General features: G+C 44.8%; 2 protein-coding genes across 2 annotated transcripts; both read left to right on the forward strand.

Annotated features, from left to right (window-relative positions):
- Nucleotides 1-1033: 1033 nt before the first annotated feature.
- c1qtnf9 (C1q and TNF related 9) lies at nucleotides 1034-2540 on the forward strand. The gene is made up of 3 exons (XM_071543945.1): nucleotides 1034-1220; nucleotides 1356-1418; nucleotides 1690-2540. The coding sequence occupies exons 1-3, from the start codon at nucleotides 1034-1036 to the stop codon at nucleotides 2457-2459; spliced, it is 1020 nt and encodes a 339-aa protein (XP_071400046.1). The 3' UTR covers nucleotides 2460-2540.
- A 751-nt stretch (nucleotides 2541-3291) lies between these two features.
- Nucleotides 3292-19579, forward strand: spata13 (spermatogenesis associated 13). The gene is made up of 13 exons (XM_071543935.1): nucleotides 3292-3721; nucleotides 9781-11394; nucleotides 13306-13761; nucleotides 14937-15081; nucleotides 15335-15459; nucleotides 15787-15966; nucleotides 16578-16757; nucleotides 17089-17268; nucleotides 17443-17675; nucleotides 17882-18011; nucleotides 18161-18536; nucleotides 18689-18763; nucleotides 18866-19579. Exons 1-13 carry the CDS (start codon nucleotides 3713-3715, stop codon nucleotides 19045-19047), a joined length of 3885 nt encoding a protein of 1294 aa, XP_071400036.1. The 5' UTR covers nucleotides 3292-3712; the 3' UTR covers nucleotides 19048-19579.
- Nucleotides 19580-21067: the final 1488 nt, after the last annotated feature.

Here is a 21067-nt window from a genome sequence, read left to right on the forward strand (position 1 = left end):
TCCATTTCCTTTGGCACAGTATTTCCAAAGAATATCCCATCCTATTTAAGTTCAGTGACTGAATGTCCACACTAAACCTGGATATTGCATGGATCTAAGTGTGCAGAAGTCTTTCTGTTTACTCACCCCATGTAAGTGCTAGACATCTAAGGGATGCTATCAGTGAAGATAAGAGGGTGTTACTTAAAAGAAACATCTCTCCAAGGTATTCTGGTGAGGGTTAGGATGGGCTTTGGAGCATAAAAAGGTCAAAGTTTATGGCAGTGATGCAATTTATGGGGTCAAGTTGTTATTGGCCATTGGCATTTTAAAAGGCTCATATGAGAAAAGCATGCATGATTTAACATCACATTAATTTATTAGTTTCCAATAGCTAACCAGAGGCCATTTAACTGCTGTGCTTTGAGTCTAACATTCCAAATGTGAATCAAAGGTTAGGATGAAACCATGACAGCCAATATCATTCTAAGGCTTGCATACCCAATGTCTTTCTTTTTTTATTGGTCTATTAAAAAGGGGGTATACATCCATGGGAATGTGGAGTGACAGCAGAATCATTTGCATAAGTTCAATATCCTGTTTTGCTTCACTTCATCTGAAGGCAACACGTGAAACTTTGTGGCCTTTCGCATACCCGATTCTCACATTGCTACATGAGTCCAAGCTGATTATTAGCCCCAGAGAACAGGAGAAGCATCTAGAGGGGCACAGGTGATGTGGAACTGACAGGGGCAGACTCAATAACTAAACCAAAAAACAGAGTCTGACCAATGGAGTGGACTGATGTCACTTTTGTCCAAAGTCCAGATAGTGTTTTCCTTGGTTGGTGCCTTGGTTGTCTTTTGTTCTCCTGCATTCTCCCACTTCAGTCTGTTACTTGTAGATTCATTGGTGTGTGTGTGTGTGTGTGTGTGTACACTGGAACAGGGCATACGGTTATGAACTCAACTGTGCATTGGCGTGCAATTCTTAGAGTCTAAAACCTGTTGCATGGTAGTGCTTTTAGTTTTGTGAGACAGGCACTTCAAGGACAATGCTGCGGATGAGACTCAGTGTCACTCTCTTGCTCCTCCTATTGGCCGTCAGGTGTGTTGCAGTGGAGGAAACCCAAGTGAAAGGCTGTGTCTGTGGACATCCTGGAATACCTGGGGACCCTGGGCACAATGGCATGCCTGGCCGGGACGGCCGAGACGGACTCAGAGGGGACAAAGGTGATCAAGGTAAGTTAAACGGAATAAGTCCAAGAAAAATGATCCTCTCTACAGTTTGGTTCTATACACAACTTTTTTCCAATATGTATTTTTTTAACATCGATTTCAATATTTTAAATATCATAATTATTCTGTTAATAAAAGGTGAAGTTGGTGCTAGTGGACCAGCAGGCAAGGATGGCGTCAAAGGAGACAAAGGGGAAGCTGGTATGTATCTTTAAAATAAACTGCACCACTGAAAAGTGAAAGTTATGGATCTGTGGTATGACCTAATATAGATCTTTCATCTACATTTACCAGCTGAATATCCTTTCTTTGCACTTACTTTAACAAAATTTCTTGGCATTTTGTGTCTTACTTTGACTGGCTTTTTGCAATATGTATATATTGAACAGTAAGCATTAACCATAAAAGAGAGGGAGCCTTTAAGAACCATAAAAAGAGAGGGAACCTTTAAGATAATGCTTGTGCTTTACAGGTGCGGTTGGCCCATTAGGCCCCAAAGGAAAAAGGGGTGATAATGGAGAGAGAGGACCACCTGGGAAAATGGGGCCCCAAGGAGTCCAAGGGCCCATAGGCCTGAAAGGAAATAAGGGAGAGCTTGGGCTACCGGGACCCAAAGGGCCTAAAGGCGAAGTGGGACCTCTTGGGCCAGAGGGTCAGAAGGGGGAAATTGGCCCTCGAGGAGACAGAGGCATTCAGGGGCCCTTGGGACCCCCTGGTAGGCCAGGACCCAAGGGGGAAATTGGTGTTCCAGGCCACAAAGGCAGTATTGGCTACCGTGGGGAGAGAGGGACTCGAGGAGAGGCAGGGGAAAAGGGCCAGAAGGGGGACACATTTGGCATCCCTAAAAGTGCTTTCTCTGTGGGACTCACGGAGAACACTAAACTCCCGGCAGTCAACGTACCGATCCGGTTTGACAAGATCATCTACAACCAACAGAATCACTACGATCCACAGACAGGAAGATTTACATGCGTCGAAGCGGGTGCTTACTACTTCACCTACCACATCACTGTGTACTCCAGAAATGTGAAGGTGGCTCTCGTGAAGAACGGGGCGAGGATCATCCACACCATGGACAACTACCAGAGCAGTGAGGACCAGGCAGCAGGGGGCGCTGTGCTGCACCTGGACGTGGGGGACAAGGTGTGGCTGCAGGTAGCCGGAGGAGAGCTCTTCAATGGGCTCTTTGCTGATGAGGATGATGACACAACTTTCTCTGGGTTCTTAATCTTTGGGGCTTAATTGAGGCATGATTGCACTTTCTAATTATTAATCTCAAAGACCCAGAAAAATAACTTTAAAGAACAGATGAGTCGAGATTAGCTTGCCATTTTTACGTTTACTTTGGTAGACTCTCAATGGCATTGTGTGTGCATTATAATTTCAGCTCTCACATGGTTTACTCCATGATATTATATATTCATTTTGCTCACTGGGTCTTCAACAACAGGTAATTGTAGTTAAATATAATCACTGTTATCTGTTTGTCATTTTTTTATTGTTAATGGAAAACTGTGTGATATTAAACAGATCGAATCCAGATGTTGTCATCTTTTCTACATTCAAAATATTCTTCTGCTATGTGTTTCCTTCTAGCCTGTTTGTCTATACAAAACATTCACTAAGCCATCCTTTTTTTTCTTCTCTGGAACTGGGGATGGGCATGCACAAATGAAATATCCGACACATAAGATGTCTTGGCATGATACGAGGAAGCACGCCGAGAGTGCTGCACCAATAACTGGAAGGTCGAGTCTTGTTTGTTTTACAATAATAGCTCAGAGAAAGGCCCAAAGCTGCGCAGGACGGAAGACAATGGTATGCTTCTCAACACTGTGCCTTTTTTTTTTTCTTCAATGGAAAGCGCTCCACTGTGGGCGTGGCTTTACGGTCACGGTCTCATCCAATGAGTCATGATTGGCTGTCATCGAAATGGTCACGTTGCGGTCAACCAGTAACCTTTCTCGTAACCCGCCGAGGCTCCGCCCCCTGCAATCACTGCAACAAGTGCATTGATGATGCTCGCCAGCTCTATCTGCCAAGAAAGACCTCTTTTACTTGAGCATCAACGGACTTCTAAGCTTTGTTTGAACAACTTCGGAAGAAATTGTACGATCCACTATTTATTCTGTGTATTTATGTGGCTACCAAAATAGTTTTTCCAGTCGGTGAAACTGAAATTAACAACCGTTCAGTTTAGGCAATTTGGTAGAACTTTATTAGAGAACCCGTGAGCTAGCTTAAGTGGCTAGCCTTGTGTTTAGAAGTTAGCCAGCCATTTGTCTCAATATGTTGCGGGGTAACTAGTTGGCACAGAAGCAGCCAACCTGCTTGCATCCGACATGTTTTTACAAGTGCTCATCGATTGCGAGATAGGAGACCTTTGGACTTCCGAGAAACCCAGCCTTTTTGAAGAGCGTCTCCTTCACTATGGCCAGACAACAAAAACAGCTGCTCTCTTGATGTGAAGAAAAGTCAGAAGGACAACATCGACTATGAGGAGGGTGAGCAAAAGTTTTAACTGTTGACGTTACCAATAAATTAAAAAATAATGAATGTTTACAGCAAGTATAAGTTGTCATACATACTTAATATAAACAAGTCGTCAGTTTTGGGATATTCTTTCATGTATTTGTGCCGTTTCACATTACTCTTGTAATGATTTTCTCGGTTGAAACGGGACCGGAGGGGGTTATTGTAGTGCATTACAGCCCTGGTTGTTATAGTGATGTGGGAGATGCCAGGCTGTGCAGGGAGTTGGTGAAGGAGGGAGGGGGTTGAGGGCTGCACCAGCTACAAAGAGCTTTATGGCCAAAGCAAGTTAATTAATGCACAAATAAATAAGCAGTTTGGCCTCCCGGGTTCTTTGCGAGCTTAGGAAACTACACAGTGTAATCCCCTTTTATAGCTCCTTGTTTTCAAAATGTACTTCTCTCTGAGCAGGCAGTAATAGCTACCCAATTTGTATCATTCTGCAGTCATCCATGCAGTTTATTCCCACTGCATTAACTTGTTTTAATGGCTGCCCTAGCGGACCTTTACACTAGAGGTGAACAGATTGCCCTGGTGTTGCCATCATTATAATTTTAAGACTCATCCAACAGGTCAGAGTCCTCTGCTCTAAAGAGTGCTGTCAAAATTAAATGATACAGTAGATCTCCATCAGCAAGTTACTCACATTTTAGAAGAAAATTATACAATAGGCTACTTTCTCTTTCAGGCACAGTTGTAATTGTTTTCAATCATACTGGAAATTAAGTAGAGCCTTATGTTTCCGTAGCTTATGAACTTATTCTACTTACAAAGTCTCCTTCCTGTTGTACCTTATCCCAGGAAACAAGCTCATTTTCTTCCTAGCTCCAACCCGCCGATCTCAGTCCAATGACACAGTGTTGACTAACTCCACCAAACTTACAAAAGGGCCTTTACACCAGTGAAACAATGCGTTCATGGTCAATTTTCTACAGTGCAAAAATGTGTTAAAAGTACTTTTAGAATTGGAGCATAATCTATTTTCACACTCATTCCACAAAATTGTAAACTGTACCATGTGTGCACATCATGTTTTACTCCTTGTGGGAAGACTTTTGTTTCTGATTCTGTCAGAAATAGACAGTTAGACCTATATCAGATTGGTGGTTTTGAACTCTTTAAAACCTTTCTGTTTCATGGTTTCTTTAATGCTGATAAAATAGCCTTTTGGTCATTGTTGTGGTGCTGTCAGGTTTTACTGTTGACTGTTGACAACGAGGCTCAGTAGTGTTTTGTCCTCTCTAAGCTCTGTACACTGTGTGGTGTTAGATTTCTGGTTGACTGTCTCTATGACAATCCACAGCAGATCAGGTGAGTGAGTAGCTACCTGTGTAAGAGTGGTGACACTCCCTGGTTGGGCCTGTATCTGTACTTCCCACGCTCTATAGAAAGGGGCGTGGCTTCTCCAATGCTGCCTTTTTCCACTGGATCAAAAAATGAGGAACTAGGCCACAGACAAATATGAGATTTCAACCAGGAGCCTCAAGTAGTAGCCTACACCTTGTTAATGAGTTCACCTCTACTAGACACATGTTGCCTATTTCAAAAATCATTTCAGATAGTTTGCAACCCGGGACCGTAAAGGATAAAGCATGTTTGTTGGATACTAGTGTCAGTGAATCTGTCCTTTACCAGACTTGTGGCCACTTTGGTGCACTAGCCAATGGACTAGGCTGATCTGTGTAGCATTAGTATACAGTTAAAATGATATTTGTATGTGGTTTTAAATTGACCCCAGAAGAGATAATACATTTATTATGGACACTATTGGCAGAATTTAGCCCATATTATCTCATCTGTCATCCATTACCACTCCCAAACTATAGAGTGCACATGGGCCAAGTTACCTCCTGCAGTCAAATAATGTAGAGTCGCTTAGAAGCATATGAGTGTCACTCTCTCAGTCAGTGCTGAATAGCCTAGTTGTCCCCCTGATTAGCCTATAAAATGTGGGTGAAACCAGTCCTGAACACAGAGTGGTAAAGCTTCGTTAATGAGATTAATACTGGGATGGAAGAGGAGTAGACTACACACACACACTCCCACACGCTGTCCCTTCACACACTTGAGTGGGCTTGCTCTTGGCCTTGGACATGCAAGTCTCCTTCAGCATCTCATTCCAAACGCTTGGCCTCAGTCTGGGCCCAGGGCAAGGCTGCACCAAGGTGAGCTAACAAAAAACTGGGCAAAAAGATTTCAGTATGGATTCAGATATTCAGTACTGAATATTGCCAGGTGTTATTTTAATCTTGCCTCAGAAGTGGACCCATCCAAAATAAATCAAGCATTTCTTTTTTTTTTTTTCAAGCACTTAACATGTATTCAACTACTATTTTGCAGCACCCTAGTTACACAAACTGATTGCCACTACTCCAATCAACCAGTCACACCTGTAGAACATTGTGGTGCTTTTTTCAGGACAGCCTTCTTTGCAGCTTTCAGTCATCAAGGCAAATAGACAACCAGTGAAGTGACAGCTTACGAAGGAATGGCGGTAGTGCTCCAGGATGATTGTGTCTGTCTCAGAGCTAAGCCAGAAAATGGAAAATGACTACAAAGCTTACTTTACCTTGATACTCCCTGTCTGGCAGTCTTTTTCATTTAATGCTCAGTTCATTTTGGCCTAATTAGTTTTATCCTAGCCTTGGGCGGGACATACCTCCGCAGAGGTGAACTGTGGGCGGGAATTCACTAATCATTATGCATTTATGACCTCTTGCATAAGAGCCTGGCTTTTCTAGCCAAACGAGAAGGGAGTCAATGACTTTGAATGCCTTCCTCCCTGCTCTGTGTATGTGCGTGCACACGCACATGTGTCGTGCACGGTGGGAAAGAATGTCCTGACTGCGCATGTGAGATGTGTGTTTGTGGAGTGCATGTTTTTGCCTGTTGTATACATGTTTGTGTATCATGCGTGTCCATCCTCGTCTCTGAGTCTAATCTGAGGCTGGCTCCAGCTGGCTGCTGTGTGGGGGGGCTCCTCCCTGAGCCCTTAATTAACTCTGGACCAGGGCCCCAGAGCGCCGCTCCCATCCAAAGCTTAGCAGGAGGAAGCCACAACAGTGATCCCGGTCCGCGGTGTAAATGATAGAGCAGGGATGATATAGGAAAGCTCAGTGCTGTAACAACATAGTAAAAGTGATCTTCATTCACAGACAATAGGGCATGAAATTGACATATGAGAAATTTTGTATTATGAGTATATTGCAATGTACTATAGAAGTGGACATAGTGGACACAGTGGACACTTTTTCTACATCATTTATTTTTCAGTCCTTATAAAACGTCCAAAACATTGCTAGGGCTTAAGATTTAGTGAGCTTTAATACAATTATTTTCTCAGAAATGCAGCTTCATTTGCATTCATGTCTTTCTGTACAAGGTGTTCCTGTACTATGCATGGATTGTGGATAGTACAGGAATACCTTCTATAGAAAGCAATGCAAAACACTCACTCACTTTCACTCTAAGAAAAAGATATGGCAGCATCTGGTGATATGGAAACTGCAGAAGTCATGAAAACTGCAGTAGTCAGTATTGCAATTTAGATTTTTTTGTAATCATTATTTATTGTGGAGCCCTAATAAACAGATCATTTTACAAGTGAGGGAATGTGTATACCATGCACATCAAGGCTACCATTGCCATTGACTTATGCTGCATTTATGCTTGACTGAAAAAATAAAATATCAATAAAAATCATAATGCTGGAAGGGCAGAGTTAAGAGTTATGGGGAAATAATACAAAGGAAAGTTAAGGGTAGATAAAGCATCATTGGTTAAGTTGTTGATGTTTGAAGTCATGTCTTGCCTTCTTGTGAATTTGTATACCCCACCTGTGTAATCTGTCTCCTCCTGGCTAGCAGCACTGCCAAGTATTAGTAGATGCCAACTGGCCTGTGACAGTTGGCGCCAAGTGAGGAGAGAAGGCATAGAGGTGTTGAGGGAAAGCACAGTTGGTAGAACGGCTGATAGGATGATGTGAGTTTTCATAACAAAAGCAAGGCACCCAAGCTGTAGAAATTCTTTCCTTATCTCCTATCTTTCTGCTTCGAGAAAACGTGGAATAATTGATCCGGTGTATTTTTCCAGTTACTGTTCACCGTGATTTCTCAGTGGCCGAGGAGGAAAGGACAAGAAAACAATTCAGCATAGTTTTGAAAGCGGCACATTGTTCACGAGGGGTGTTTACTGTCTGTCAGCAGTGGTGCTTGGCAGCGGTGGCTCTGTGTTTACATAAGTGTTCAGTGGGATGGAGTGAGCTGGTTGAAATGACAGCATACTCCACAGAGAGTTTGACTGAGCAAGCCCATCTGCTGCAGGAGAATGTGCATGAGGATGGGAACGTTCCAGCACCCCCACCCTCCTCCACACACACACACACAAACACATACACACACACACACACACACACACAACAATCAGTGAAAACAGTGCTACAACTGTCAAAAATTGCCTCCTTTTCGTGAAGCTGCTTCGTGTGACAGAGACAGAAGGTTAGGGTCATGATCTGTGGACCATGCTGGCTCTAAAAAAAAAACTAGCCTACTAGCTAAATTATTTGTATGCTTACTTCTCCTTAACATGCAGCAAAAGTCGGTCCTGTTTTATAGTTTTATAGAAGATTCATGGTAGGTCTGGAAAAGTGTGGAAAATGTTTGGATAATTTTCTTGAAAGGACCAATAACTCTGGACATGTATGGAAAATATTGTTGTTCATGTACACACCGTAATTATACATTTTATGTAGTTGTTGGCCTACTGTTATTTCATGTTATGATATTTATGTGGTGAAGAAAAGTTTTCAGCTATAGAGTGATCATGACCCTAATTTAGTCATTGCACAGTCACTACACAGCCCAAATTTATTAAATCCAATCAAGAAAGAGATCTGGAGGAAGTGTGAAAATTTGAAATTGAAAACATGTAGGAACCATACAGACAATAAAGCCCCTTTCACACTGGTCAAAAAACCCGCTAACATCTGGCTTTTGCAACCAGTAAGAGGGAGTTGAGCAGTGCTGCTTCCCTGGAAGTCGGAGTTGAGATAGAAGTTGGGACCACACAACCCTCCCCCTCACCTCACCTCACCATCGACGTAATCTGGAGAAAACTGGGCAATTTATTGCATTAATCACAATGGATTAGCAAGTCTCATTGCTTAGTCATGCTCACAAAGCCCCTCATCAAAGGCTCAGCTGCATTAGCACTGCCCTGCTTTACACACACACACACACACACACACACACACATAAAGCTCAACTAAGCACACCACCCCAACCTGGGCCTCAACTCTCCTTTGACATCGAAATACAGCACCAAGGAGAAATGCACGTAGTATTCTCAGTGAAAGATGGCTTACTCCCCTGGCTCCCACGCATACTGAGGGATACTCTTCTTCAGTCTCTCTCTCTTCTCGCTGTCTTCTCTGTGTTGCACCTTCTCTCTCATACACAAACACAGAGGAGACTTTCATTGGAAAGTACTGTAAACACACAACACAGCTCATTTTCATGCTCCTCTCATGTCGTGTAAACATACATACTCTTCATATCAATGCCATGCTCAAGAGCGATTCTCATCAATTCACTTTTCCACACTTTCACACATGGCCTGTCTTGAACAAATATGCTACAGCATTACTGTAACAGTCTCTTAAGGTTTCACTCAGTTAACTTTCAGAACAAATCTATCCTTATTTTGTTGTCTGTCTTTCTGACCTGTCTTTCATCTGCTTAGCACATTTATTTTCTTTATAACAACCTATGAATAGGAACATTTGAACTAAATGTTTTTGGATAATGTGAGTTTAAGTGTTGAATCTACTGTAGAGACTACACTATTGGCTTAAGGCACCATAATGTATAGTCAAAAGATGCTTTGCTCAAGCGCTTGGGTTACATTGGCCATGGTATGCTCTGGATTAATCTATTCCCCTGGCCTCCATATACGACAGCGTAGCCTACTTACTGTAAGTCTTCTATAATTCACTTTGCATAAATTGCTAAATTAATCTATGTTGTTTTTGCAGGTGGACCCAAAGGACAGAGTCTTGTCCACAAGTGAAGACTCCCTCCCTTGCCTCCAAGGCTCCAAAGCTGACCCTCGGTCCCTGATCCGGAGCCGACCCCTTAGTGATATATACCCATTCCAGAGTCCTGCTGAGAGGAGTGCAGTCCCATGCCTGCTGTCTGGGTGTGTTGCCCAGCCAGTGACCTCAAGTCATCACTCTGACGAGAACAGGTTGAATGGCATCAACTCCTCTGCCTGGTCCAGTCCTGTTATAGGTCAACCAGAGGGAAAGCCCTACTCCTCAAGGATTATGAGGCTCTTTTCTAACTCGAGGAAGGGTCTTGTCCCTGGGCACAGTCCAACCACTGATGGGGCCCCTTCAGTCCAAGGCACCCACAGTACCAGCGGCCCCCAGGCCTGGCCAGGTCTCTCAGGACTAGGTGTCATGGACTCCTTCAAAAAGCTCCGCTCCTCTGTGCTCCAGGGTATCCAGAGTAGAGGGGCAACCGGTCATGATGCAGAGTGTGCCTCTTCACCCAGTCAGGAAACAGCTAATGGCATGCTCATGACCAATGTGGGCCTTGGCCCAGGTGATGCAACCAACCATTTGGAGTTTTCAGAAGGATACAATGTATCTAATGGCGTTTTTATTGGCCAAAAGTTGGCCACAATGAGCCAATATGGCTCAGATTATGAGGACTATGAGGATGAGGAAGATGATGAAGGAGATGGTCTCCAGAGGAATACGCGGTTCTCAAGGAGTATCAGGAGAGCATATGGAGCAGGACGCATCTCTTTACTTGACACAGGGCAGAGGAGACTTGGAGGAAGTAGCACAGATGAAGCTGTGGACAGTCAGAAACCAGTTCTGGGGTCCAAGGTCAACGTCCATACAGAGGACATGAATGTGAACGCAAATGTGAAGGTGCTGAGCAGACTGAGCAAAAGTGCAGAGAACTTACACCTGTTCAAGTCCCCTTTCAGACGCAAAGCCCCATCTCCCAGTCCTCCTTCACCCCACCCAGACTCCCCAAGGACTAGCAGGTCGAACGGGACACCAAGCATCCAAAGGACAGCCAGCGCCTCATCAGTGGACCTTCGGGGGCGCAGCGTCAGTCGCTGGAAGAGCCCCCTGAAGGCCAAGGGCCACATGCTGAAGCTAGTAGGCAGCATGACTGACCTGACTGTCCGACGCAGAAACAGTCCCTCCCCCAGCCCTTCCCCTACCTCTCCTCTGTCACCCCTGAGCCGTCTCCATGACGATTACTCCCGCCGCGTGCCTTGTCTGCCAGCCGGTGAGCGGCAGCGCCGGCCCTCGCCCACCAGAGCCCGAGTCATGGGAGAGGGGACAGAGAGAACAGAGGCACCCATTGAACACACCCCCATGGTCCATCCACAGCCTGAATCTGAAGCCAACCCAGTCCAACACCAGGCCCTTATCAGCCCAGTCTCTCTGGAGCCCTCAGAGCGGACGGAACAGACTTCACCTGGTATCTCTTCTGATTGTGAATCACTAGATGTAACCACAACGAGTGGTTACACCCAGAAAGCAGAATGGGATTCACCTCCACTCAGCCAAAGGGAGCCTTCAGGAAGCCAAGAACAGACCAAGGTCAAGTCACCACCAAATGAGGTAAGGGAGTAATTGCAGTCAGGTGTATAAAGATGACAGCACCCTGAATTTAAATAATTCCATTCTCCTGGCACATGTACAGTAACTGTCCAGTGTGCAGCCAGTATTTGCTCCACCTTTTCCTCTCTGCCTATTGACAACAGCAGATGCTGACATTCCGGTACATTACACTGCAGGACGCATGTGACAAAGTAATGATCACATCAAATGAGGAAGTCATCTTTATGCAGCTGGTCTGTTTGATTGCAGGGCTTTTTCACAGCTCAATGATGGATGAAATGCACTGCAGCTGAAAGAAAACAAAGCTGCAAACTGTTTCAGGCTATCACACACGAGTAGCGCCTTTTTATCAGTGAACACAAAAGAATAGAAGCGAGGGATTGGAAATCATTAGGTTACAGGGTTTGTGTGATGTTTCAAAGGGGAAGAGTACACTGAAAGACAAAGGAGCGATCAAATCTTATCCTTATCATGTAGAGCAGAAGGATCATTAATGGCATTGACCCTTGTCTTGGGAAATGGAACACATCACTCCTCATAGTGATTTTATGAAGTGATCTTTGAATCTGGCATGATTCCAACTTACTGAGATAAGTTTTCATGCAGACGTGCTACTTGATCAGTGCCATGCTCTTATGCTAAAAAATGAGCTCTATGTGGTCCAAAGTCCCTACCGGTGCCACATAAATTATGTCTTATTAGTCTCATTGGTTCTCCTCCTTGCTGTCCATCAAATTCCACCACCCTTACAATTATTCACCCCTTCCAAGACCTGTCTGTTGTTTGCCCGCACTTTGTGATATACTGACTTCTGCTCTAGCAGGGTCACATGCTGAAGCCAGCTGTGCTGTGCTACCAGGCACACTGAAGGAGCAGACTCAGAGTTAATGATTAGGCTTTGTTTATGATTAGTGGGCCTTGCGCAAAACAGCTCCATAGTCCTGTGGCTGCGGGTGGGTAGGCAGCTATGACTAAGTACGTCCCCTCTCTCTCTCTCCCCCTTCCTTCTGGCTTCCCTCCCTCTGGCTGCAGCCCGCTAGATCAAAGTCCAGCACCATGCACACTGGGCCCAGGACAGCTAGCAACACCACCAGGTAGACAGGAGCATAAACACACCGTTATAGTGAAATATGTTTTGATCAAAGACTAGCGATAATTGGATTGGATTGGATCAAGATGGATGGGAGAAAGCAGATTTGTTCACACTAAAAACCAAGAAGCAGGAGGCATTTACTGGACTCAAACAAATCTAGGTTCTTGGCCTTGGGGACACAGGCCTGTGTCTGCGTTTGTGTGTTTCACAATGGTGCTAGCCCACTGTGTGCCTTTCCAGTGTATATGCAGGAGACCGGACCCAGACCAAGAAAACCAGGAGGTGAGGTTTGATATCACTGGCTGACTAACCAACATAGAACAGCACATTTCCAGATGAGTAACCATTAGCCAATATTTGACCATTGAGCATACAATACTTGCATACATACATAGAGTATGATAGGAATATTTGTGCAATTTCTGCTGCTGTTCTTGTTTGAACTTGATAAGCCTAGCGGTTGTGTTCAATATGTGGGGCCAATCACTGTGAGAATACTTTCACAAGATAATCATGCCAGGTTTCTGATGAGATTTATACAGTACAAAACTTTATTCAGATGAAACTTTATTGAAATGGCTTTGCACTTGTTCTTGTGGTTCTGCCTTCAAATCTGCTCCAAACAAGACAATTGTACCTACGTGGTACTTTTATGACATGTCGACTAAACATTTTGTTCTGTTTCTGATTAACAGATGTTCTTCCCAGCAGACAGTCTGTTCTACAGCCTGTGTACAAACTTCGAACATTGAACAGGGAAAGTCAATATCATTGCCCTCATTGACTTGTGAACTTTAACCTTTCCCTTTGACCCCTAGGCTACGTCGGATCAACAGGGGCGAGAGGCACTTCTGCAAGCAGAGGAAGAGTCTCCAACAGCCAGCAGCACCAATCCTCCCTCACCAAAATGCCTGTCAGAGTCACCCACATCACCCTCAGATGCAGCCACAGCTTCCACAGAAACATCCTCTGTCAACCCCAGGCGAAGGCCGGGACGAGCGAGACCTAGGCCAATCTCTGACTATGGGCAGCTTGTTTCCAGGAAGTACTCCATCCCCGATGAAGAAGCAGAACTGCATCCTGAGGAAAGGACTACAAATGGAACGTCGCATAAAGACTACAGTAGCAAAGGCAGATGTGAGAACGGAGACAGCCCCGAGAACTGCAGCATGAACGGGGACATTCAGAGCAGGAGGCAGCGGCCTATCTCAATGATAGGAGTTGTGGACCTGTTCCCTCCCGATGCTGAGGAGAAGGAGGACCGCCTTCCCTCTGTAAGACCAAACTCTAACTTGGGAAACACTCATTTTGGTGATTTGATTCTTAACTCTGGATATATGACAATTCTGTACTTTTCCAGTAAGAATATAAATCCACTGGAGGTGGTATGGGTTTATAGGACTTTCCATCTATATAAACTGGAATTTTGTTTGTATGTTTTTTTCAAGCAGTCAGGTGTTTAACTAACGGCCGAAATACATGGGACACGGACACGACGCGTCACGTAGGCGGGGCGGAGCGGGGTTTTTTTACCTGCTACACAGACTCCGTCTTTGTAGCGTGTGGTTGCTGCCACATAGATGATTGGATTCACTGTTTTTTGGGTTCTGTCAAGTGATAATGCAGTTGGTTATGCAGGGTTTGGAAGTGTAGGCGATATTAACTGGTACTGAATTAATTAACTAGATCGTTTTAACTACAGGATCATGGATACACATTGATTTGATTGATTTATTTTAATGTGCAATGTAAAAAGACCCACAAGGTTGCTCTGCTGCGTCAAATTGCCTCTGGTACAATGAGGTATTTATTTTAATCATTTTTAAACAGATTGTACTCGTTTTTTACACAGTTCTATGGAGTTTTTACCTGTTTGAGGGCCGCGTAGCCGCGCGTAAAGGGGAAAAAATAGACCAGACGCGCAAAAATAGAGATGAGCCGCGCGATGCCCGCGCGGGTGCGCGCGGCTTCCGTGGTCCGTGTAGCAGCTTCAGTTGATTATAATGGACGCGCTCTGTTGCGGGCATTCTACGGCAGACGTGTCGCGCCGCGTCTGTGTCCCATGTATTTCGGCCGTAAGCTTGGCTGTTAGTTGCCTTTTGAAGAAATAATAATCCAAATAACTTTCCTGATTATAAGTGTGCAGGAAACCGGTTAACAGGTTATTTATGTAGCCCATTAACACCTCCCTGCATTTTATGATGTGCTCAAAAATATGTCCTTTACATTGTTAACAAGAGAAAAAGAGCACAGGTAGAAAAATATGCCACCAGTGGATGCCAGCCCTAACAGTGCTAATTTATACAGTACAGAAAGAAAATTGATCATCTAGGTGCAGGCCTTGGCTAAATATGATTTTTTATGTGACAGTGAGTCAACAAGCAAGTGACGAATGCTGGAGAAATTAGGTTTTCCTAAATCCAAGGATGTTTTCTGTCCTACCCTGCAGCCCCTGTCACGCCCACCCATCCCGTCCCACCAGGTGCCCCCCTACAGAGGAGTGTCTGCCAGGTTCCGCCCCTCCACGCTCTCCCAGAGCACCCCCATCGGACTGGACCGCCTCGGGCGACGCAAGCTCCACAGAGTGCTCAGCGGTGAGAACCAGGGTCACATTTGTATGGAAGAGAGCGAGGGGAGACAAACAAGAGTTCACAAGTTTGAGTTTGTGAGATAGTGAGTCTGGACATGTTAATGTGTGTGTTGGAGGAAAACGCTGGTGTATAAATAGGTGTGTATATGCTGTGTCTGTGACTCGTTTGACTTTTTTTGTAAATGTTTTTTTTGTATCTTGTTAGAAAGTGATTTTTTTAGCCTCATACACTCTATTACCTCTTTTTACTGTTGCAGATGGAGTGTCTGAGTGCTCGGCAACACTTGATGACAGCGTAAGTGAGGAGGAGGGCAGCTTTGATGAGCTCAGTGAAGTCACTCCCTATCTGCAGCCAGGGGTGGAGCTCTCTGTGCTCAACGAGGTGAGTCTGCACAGGAGAATTTTCACTGTCACGCTGCAGTACGTTTTATCCATGAGGATGCAACATTTGTCCTAACTGTAACCCTGCGCATGTGTCTCATGTGAACAGCCACGAGAATTTGTTTTCGTGTGTGTTCTCAAGTTATTTGGCAACAACTCAGCACAGCTTTGGCCACAGCTCAGCAGAACGAACAACCTCTATAGTGTCCAAAAAGTCTAGACATAATCTTGTGTGTTAGACATGGGCTTGCCTTGCATGTAATTGTATCTTTATCTTATCTGTGTGTGTGTATGTGTGTGTCTGTGTGTGTGTGTATGTGTTGATCAGTGGATAAGCTCTGGCCACACGGTGTATGCTGAGGCCCTCTGGGACCATGTGACTATGGAGGAGCAGGAGCTGGCCTTCAAGGCTGGGGATGTGATCCGCGTCCTGGACGCCTCTCATACAGACTGGTGGTGGGGCAGAGGGGCTGACAGAGAAGCCTGGTTCCCCTCCAGCTTTGTTAGGGTAAGTAGACAACCTGACCTGTGTGTCTAATGCATGTTTGCTCTCCAACGCCACAGAAAGGCCTGCAAACTGGCTTTGCTCCAAACAAGGCCTGCTAGCCCTCTTACTACTGTGTGGAGGGGTTTGGACTTCAGAGGTTTAACTGGTTTCTGTGGTTACCAGTGCTGATTGACAGTTGAGTCTTAATTAGGCAGGCTGTGGTAACCATGGTGAGGTTATTTGATTGGCAGATGGGCGTCTGCTGTGTAATTGCTTGTCACTGCATCAATGTTGACGAACAGGCACTGGTTAAACTTGCACATGGTGTTGTTACCATAGTGATGTGAAGTAGATCTGGGGCTTTCATAGTTTAATTGGTTATTTGCCTCCCTTTTGAAACCATTTTCATGTCTCCTATAGCCAATAATTGTATTATTTTGCAGTTTAGTTTCATCTCAAAAATAGGAACCACATAGTTTCAGTCTTGCTTTTTAAACTTAATCAAAAATAAATACTGTTTTGGGAAACCAAACCTGACTAGAAGTTAGCATTTAGCAAATAGACTTGTGTGTGCTCATGTCTATTTGAATGCAACTCAGGAGCTGCCATTGTGTATGCGGTGCATGTTACAGGTGCGTGTGAACCAGGAGGACTCGAGTGGGGAGAGTGTGGAGAGTGTAGCGGACCAGGAAGATCCAGCCCCCAGAGACACACACAGCTCCCAGCACAGAGAGCAGATGAGAACCAACGTGGTCCAAGAGATCATGAATACTGAACGCATCTACATCAAGCACCTCAAAGACATCTGTGAGGTAGGGGCTGAACTGGACTACAGCTGTTACTGCGTAGAACTCCTGCAGCCCATGTAAATCAAACTCTAGTGCTGCTTTTCTCTCATCTTTCTGCTTTGTTTGATCTATAACAGTCACACCTCTACTCACTCACACACTCCCACATTACGTTACTCCCACGTTACATTTGTAGTTTTAGAAATGATCAAAAACTCAATTTAGGTCAGCGGTCTTGAAGGCATCTTATCCTAGAATGCTCGACTCAACCCTCAGGCACCTCCTGTTGGCCAGCATTTGAACTGTTTCCATCATCCATGTCAGTACTAATATACTGGTTTTGTGTTTCTCCTAGGGTTACATCCGCCAGTGCCGTAAACACCCAGGCATGTTCACTGAGTTGCAATTGAAGACCATCTTCAGCAACATAGAAGATATCTACAGGTTCCAGAGGCAGTTTCTCCGAGACCTGGAGAAGAAGTACAACAAAGACCAGCCACATCTCAGCGAAATCGGTTCTTGCTTTCTCTTGCAGGTAACAGGCCCGCACAAGTAGCCAAACACAATCTTACTCACAGTCACAATCTCACACTCGCCCGCTTACTTGGTCTCAGTCACTCTCTCCCACTCATTTGCTCCCCAGATAATCACTCATTTAATAGCATATAATTTCCATTTAATATCTCTCTCTCTTGTTTTTTTTCCTAAGGGGGAGGGCTTCTCCATCTACTCAGACTACTGTAACACCCACCCAGCAGCCTGCACTGAGCTGCATCGCCTGATGAAGCTGGGGCGATATAAGCATTTCTTTGAGGCCTGCCGGCTCCTCCAGCAGATGATTGACATTTCCATTGCTGGCTTCCTGCTCACACCCGTCCAGAAGATCTGTAAATACCCCCTGCAGCTGGGAGAACTGCTCAAGTACACACCCAAGGACCACAGGTAGTCCTCGACAAATCCCTTATACGCTATCTGCGCTACTTGTATATTTTCAGCCCCTTTATTTCACTGTTTACATTCTTTGTTGCACGCACACATTGAGCAGCACCCTCACTGCACCCCAGCCTGCATACACACTTTCAAGCTCCTCTGTACAGTATTTACCATGAATCCTTATACACACTCATTCCGTTTCTCACTTATTGCAGCGACTACAATGGAGTGAGCAATGCATACGAGGCTATGAAGAATGTGGCCAGTCTGATTAATGAGAGGAAGAGAAGGCTAGAGAGTGTCGACACCATCGCTCACTGGCAGGTCGCCATTCTCCACTGGGAGGTGATGATGAGCGTTGAGTATTCCTCAAAAATTTTAACACTGGTTACTTCACATTACAAGTAGTCCTGTATATTTTTACAGCTTTAGGTAATGAAGATTGAATTATATAAATCTTTGACTGTGCATGTGTACTGTGTGTATTGCTGCAGGGAGCTGATGTGCTGGAACGCAGCTCTGAGCTGATCCACTCTGGTGAACTGACCCGGATCGTCCGGCAGGGCAAGACTCAGCAGCGCAGCTTCTTCCTGTTTGACCACCAGTTGGTCTTCTGCAAAAAAGATGTCCTGCGCAGAGATCTGCTCCACTACCGTGGACGGCTGGATATGGACCAGACCGAGGTGGTGGAGCTGCCTGATGGGCGGGACCCAGATCTGGGCCTGACCCTGAGGAACGCTCTGCGCCTGCGCCACACCTCCACTCTGGAGAGTGTGTGTGTACTCTGCTGCAGGAAGGCCCAAGACAAACAGAGGTGGTTACAGGCGTTTGCCAGGGAGAGACGCAGGGTCCAGGAGGATCAAGAGATGGGTGAGTAATACTGTCTGGGTTGCTTTCAATCGTGACCTGTGACCTCAAGTGAAATCAAATAAAAGGGGTAGAGGGATTGCTGTTGAAAAAAGGCTATAGTAGGAACTATTTTGAACTGAAAGAGTGTGTTTGTGTCTCTTCCCTCATGGCAGGAATCGAGATCAGTGATGAGCAAAGAAAACAGGCCATTTTTAATGCCAGAAAAGCCAAACAAGGGAAGATCAAAAGTAAAGAAAATTTACTTCTTCATGCAATTAATTCATTTTATAGTCTATAATAATTTTAATTTGCCTCCTCACACAGTTTTTTTTTGCCTCTCTTCCTTTTAGCCATTGGTTACTCTGGTTCTGTCCCACCCCACCACCAAAACCTTCACCCCCTTCACCAGCGTCATGTTACTGTTCCAACCAGTGTGCCTCAGCAGCAGGTGTTCTCATTGGCCGAGCCCCCCAAACGAAAGCCGTCCCACCTGTGGTACGCCATCACCCGCAACACCTTTTTCAGGAAATGAAGGCTCCTCTTTCTCTCTTTGAATGTTTAGATCACAAGCAAACCGTCCTGAAGACTCAAAGAACACTTTATTTTTTCTTCTTTTTTTTTTTCCTTTCGAGAACCTACCTGTGAATGTACTGTCTGTGTTTTGTTTTTTGTGCCTCATGTATGTCTCTTGATGTATATGTTTTTGTTGGATGTTGAAGTGCAGTGCCTACAATTTGGGAGGGGCATCCCAAAAGTGTTAAAATACTGACTCCCTCCTATTTGTTGGTGTGTTAAAGATGCTGCTTACAATAGTTCAAGACCCCCCCCTCCTCTGTGTCTTATAAATTCCAGCTGAAAGATTTTTTTATGTTAATTATGACAACGATGTATAGTCTGCTTTTAAGTTGACGTACTTACATGGTTTTACTTGATTTCTCAAAGGCTGGACCCTTTTTTTGAGTTATACTGCAAGTCTGTCAGCTCTGAGCACAAAGTGGCCAGAGGACAAGTCCGCTGACACACTCACCCACCCTGTTAACACTGTAAATAAAACTCTTGTACAAAAGTACCAAATGAGAATGGTGTCCTTTGAAAGTATTCATTTCAAGTATTTGTTGAAAATGCTGCTAGAAACAGTCGTTTCTTTCTTGCTGTTGCTGAGCAGATAGGCTTCTTTTGTGCCATGTTGAATATTAGTTCATTTGAATTCGATGAATGAGGGAGATAGAAGTTAATGAATGAAACCTTAGCCACAGGACTGAAGGAGGTTGCCATCAGCAAGGTCCCCGGTTCCCCGCAGCTTGCCTGTGCTGAAGGATCTGGTTTCACGCACCTGTCGGCTGGGATGGGATGCACCTTGGGCACAGTGTCCTGCATGGCTGTACACCAGTGCCTCTTTCTGTGTCTGCTGCTGTTTTCATACGCCAGTTTTTGATCTGAGGGAAACAGAATGGCTCCTAACCACCTGAACTGAGGAATCAGATGATACAGAATTGAGGGGATGCCTGTGTCATGGGCACAGAGCGCGTGGAGAACGAGCATGCGAGCGGAGATGAAGATGCATCTCAACTGGACACTGCCAGTGTAAGTAAGATATACCCATAATAAGCTGTTATTTTGCTACCACCAGGGTGACTCTGGGTTTTAGAACTGTTTCTCCAGCTGAAACCATGGAGGTTTATATGTACTGGAGAAGTCCCCACTCATACTAATATGTGTCAGGCATAATTATGATTAAGTTGTTTCACTGAACATGCATTGTGTAACAATAAATAAACTGGTTTTGTTTTTCTTTGTGAATACATACCCTGCTATCTCATGGTGGATTAAGTGCCACTTGCGCGGTATGGGATGACACTGAATGAATAATGTATGGGTAACTCAATGAGTGTGAGTACTGGATCTGATGGAGTTACTGTTGCTCTCAGGCTTTCCGCTAGAAGTGACCAGAAATGGAGCAACGTTACCAACAGTCACATTATACATAATCCACTGGCAGACTTTTTCCTTTTACTTGAACATTATTGCCGTCAAGCCACTGCAGCCTGTGAACCATTTCTGCTTGACTTCCCTTTCCAGTGCATGCTATGACATACTTTAGATGACATTTGTATCTCGATATCCATTTGGTCACCCAGGTCTCTGTGCAATTCACTTGGAGACATTTGGGTTTGATTGGTTGATTAGCATATCCGTCACCCTACTGTAATGTACACTAGCTGACACGGATGACGGAGAGTGATAAGAGAAGAAGGGCAGCGGCTCTGGTGGTTTCATTACCCGGGTTATGCCCTCTTGATGACTCCAGCAAGTTATTCAACCTACATATGGTCCTCAAATAGAGCAAGACGCACGCTGGGTGCCTCTAAGAAGCCAACATTTTCTCACAACAACTCCCTTTGTCCCAGCGCTGAATCCCCAGGGATTTGATATGCTTGGTTGGGGACCTCTAGAGAGACACTTCTTTCCATATCGCTTGAGCATCATTAACCACATTCCTTTTAGAATCAGCACGGATTGAGCCGGCCACTTGAAAGGGCAAAATAAATTGA

The sequence above is a fragment of the Centroberyx affinis genome, unplaced genomic scaffold (genome assembly GCF_046629955.1).
Source record: "Centroberyx affinis isolate AG114_WGS23_722 - 3 ecotype Tasmania unplaced genomic scaffold, CSIRO-AGI_Caff_v1 ptg000243l_1, whole genome shotgun sequence".
NCBI lineage: Eukaryota > Metazoa > Chordata > Actinopteri > Beryciformes > Berycidae > Centroberyx > Centroberyx affinis.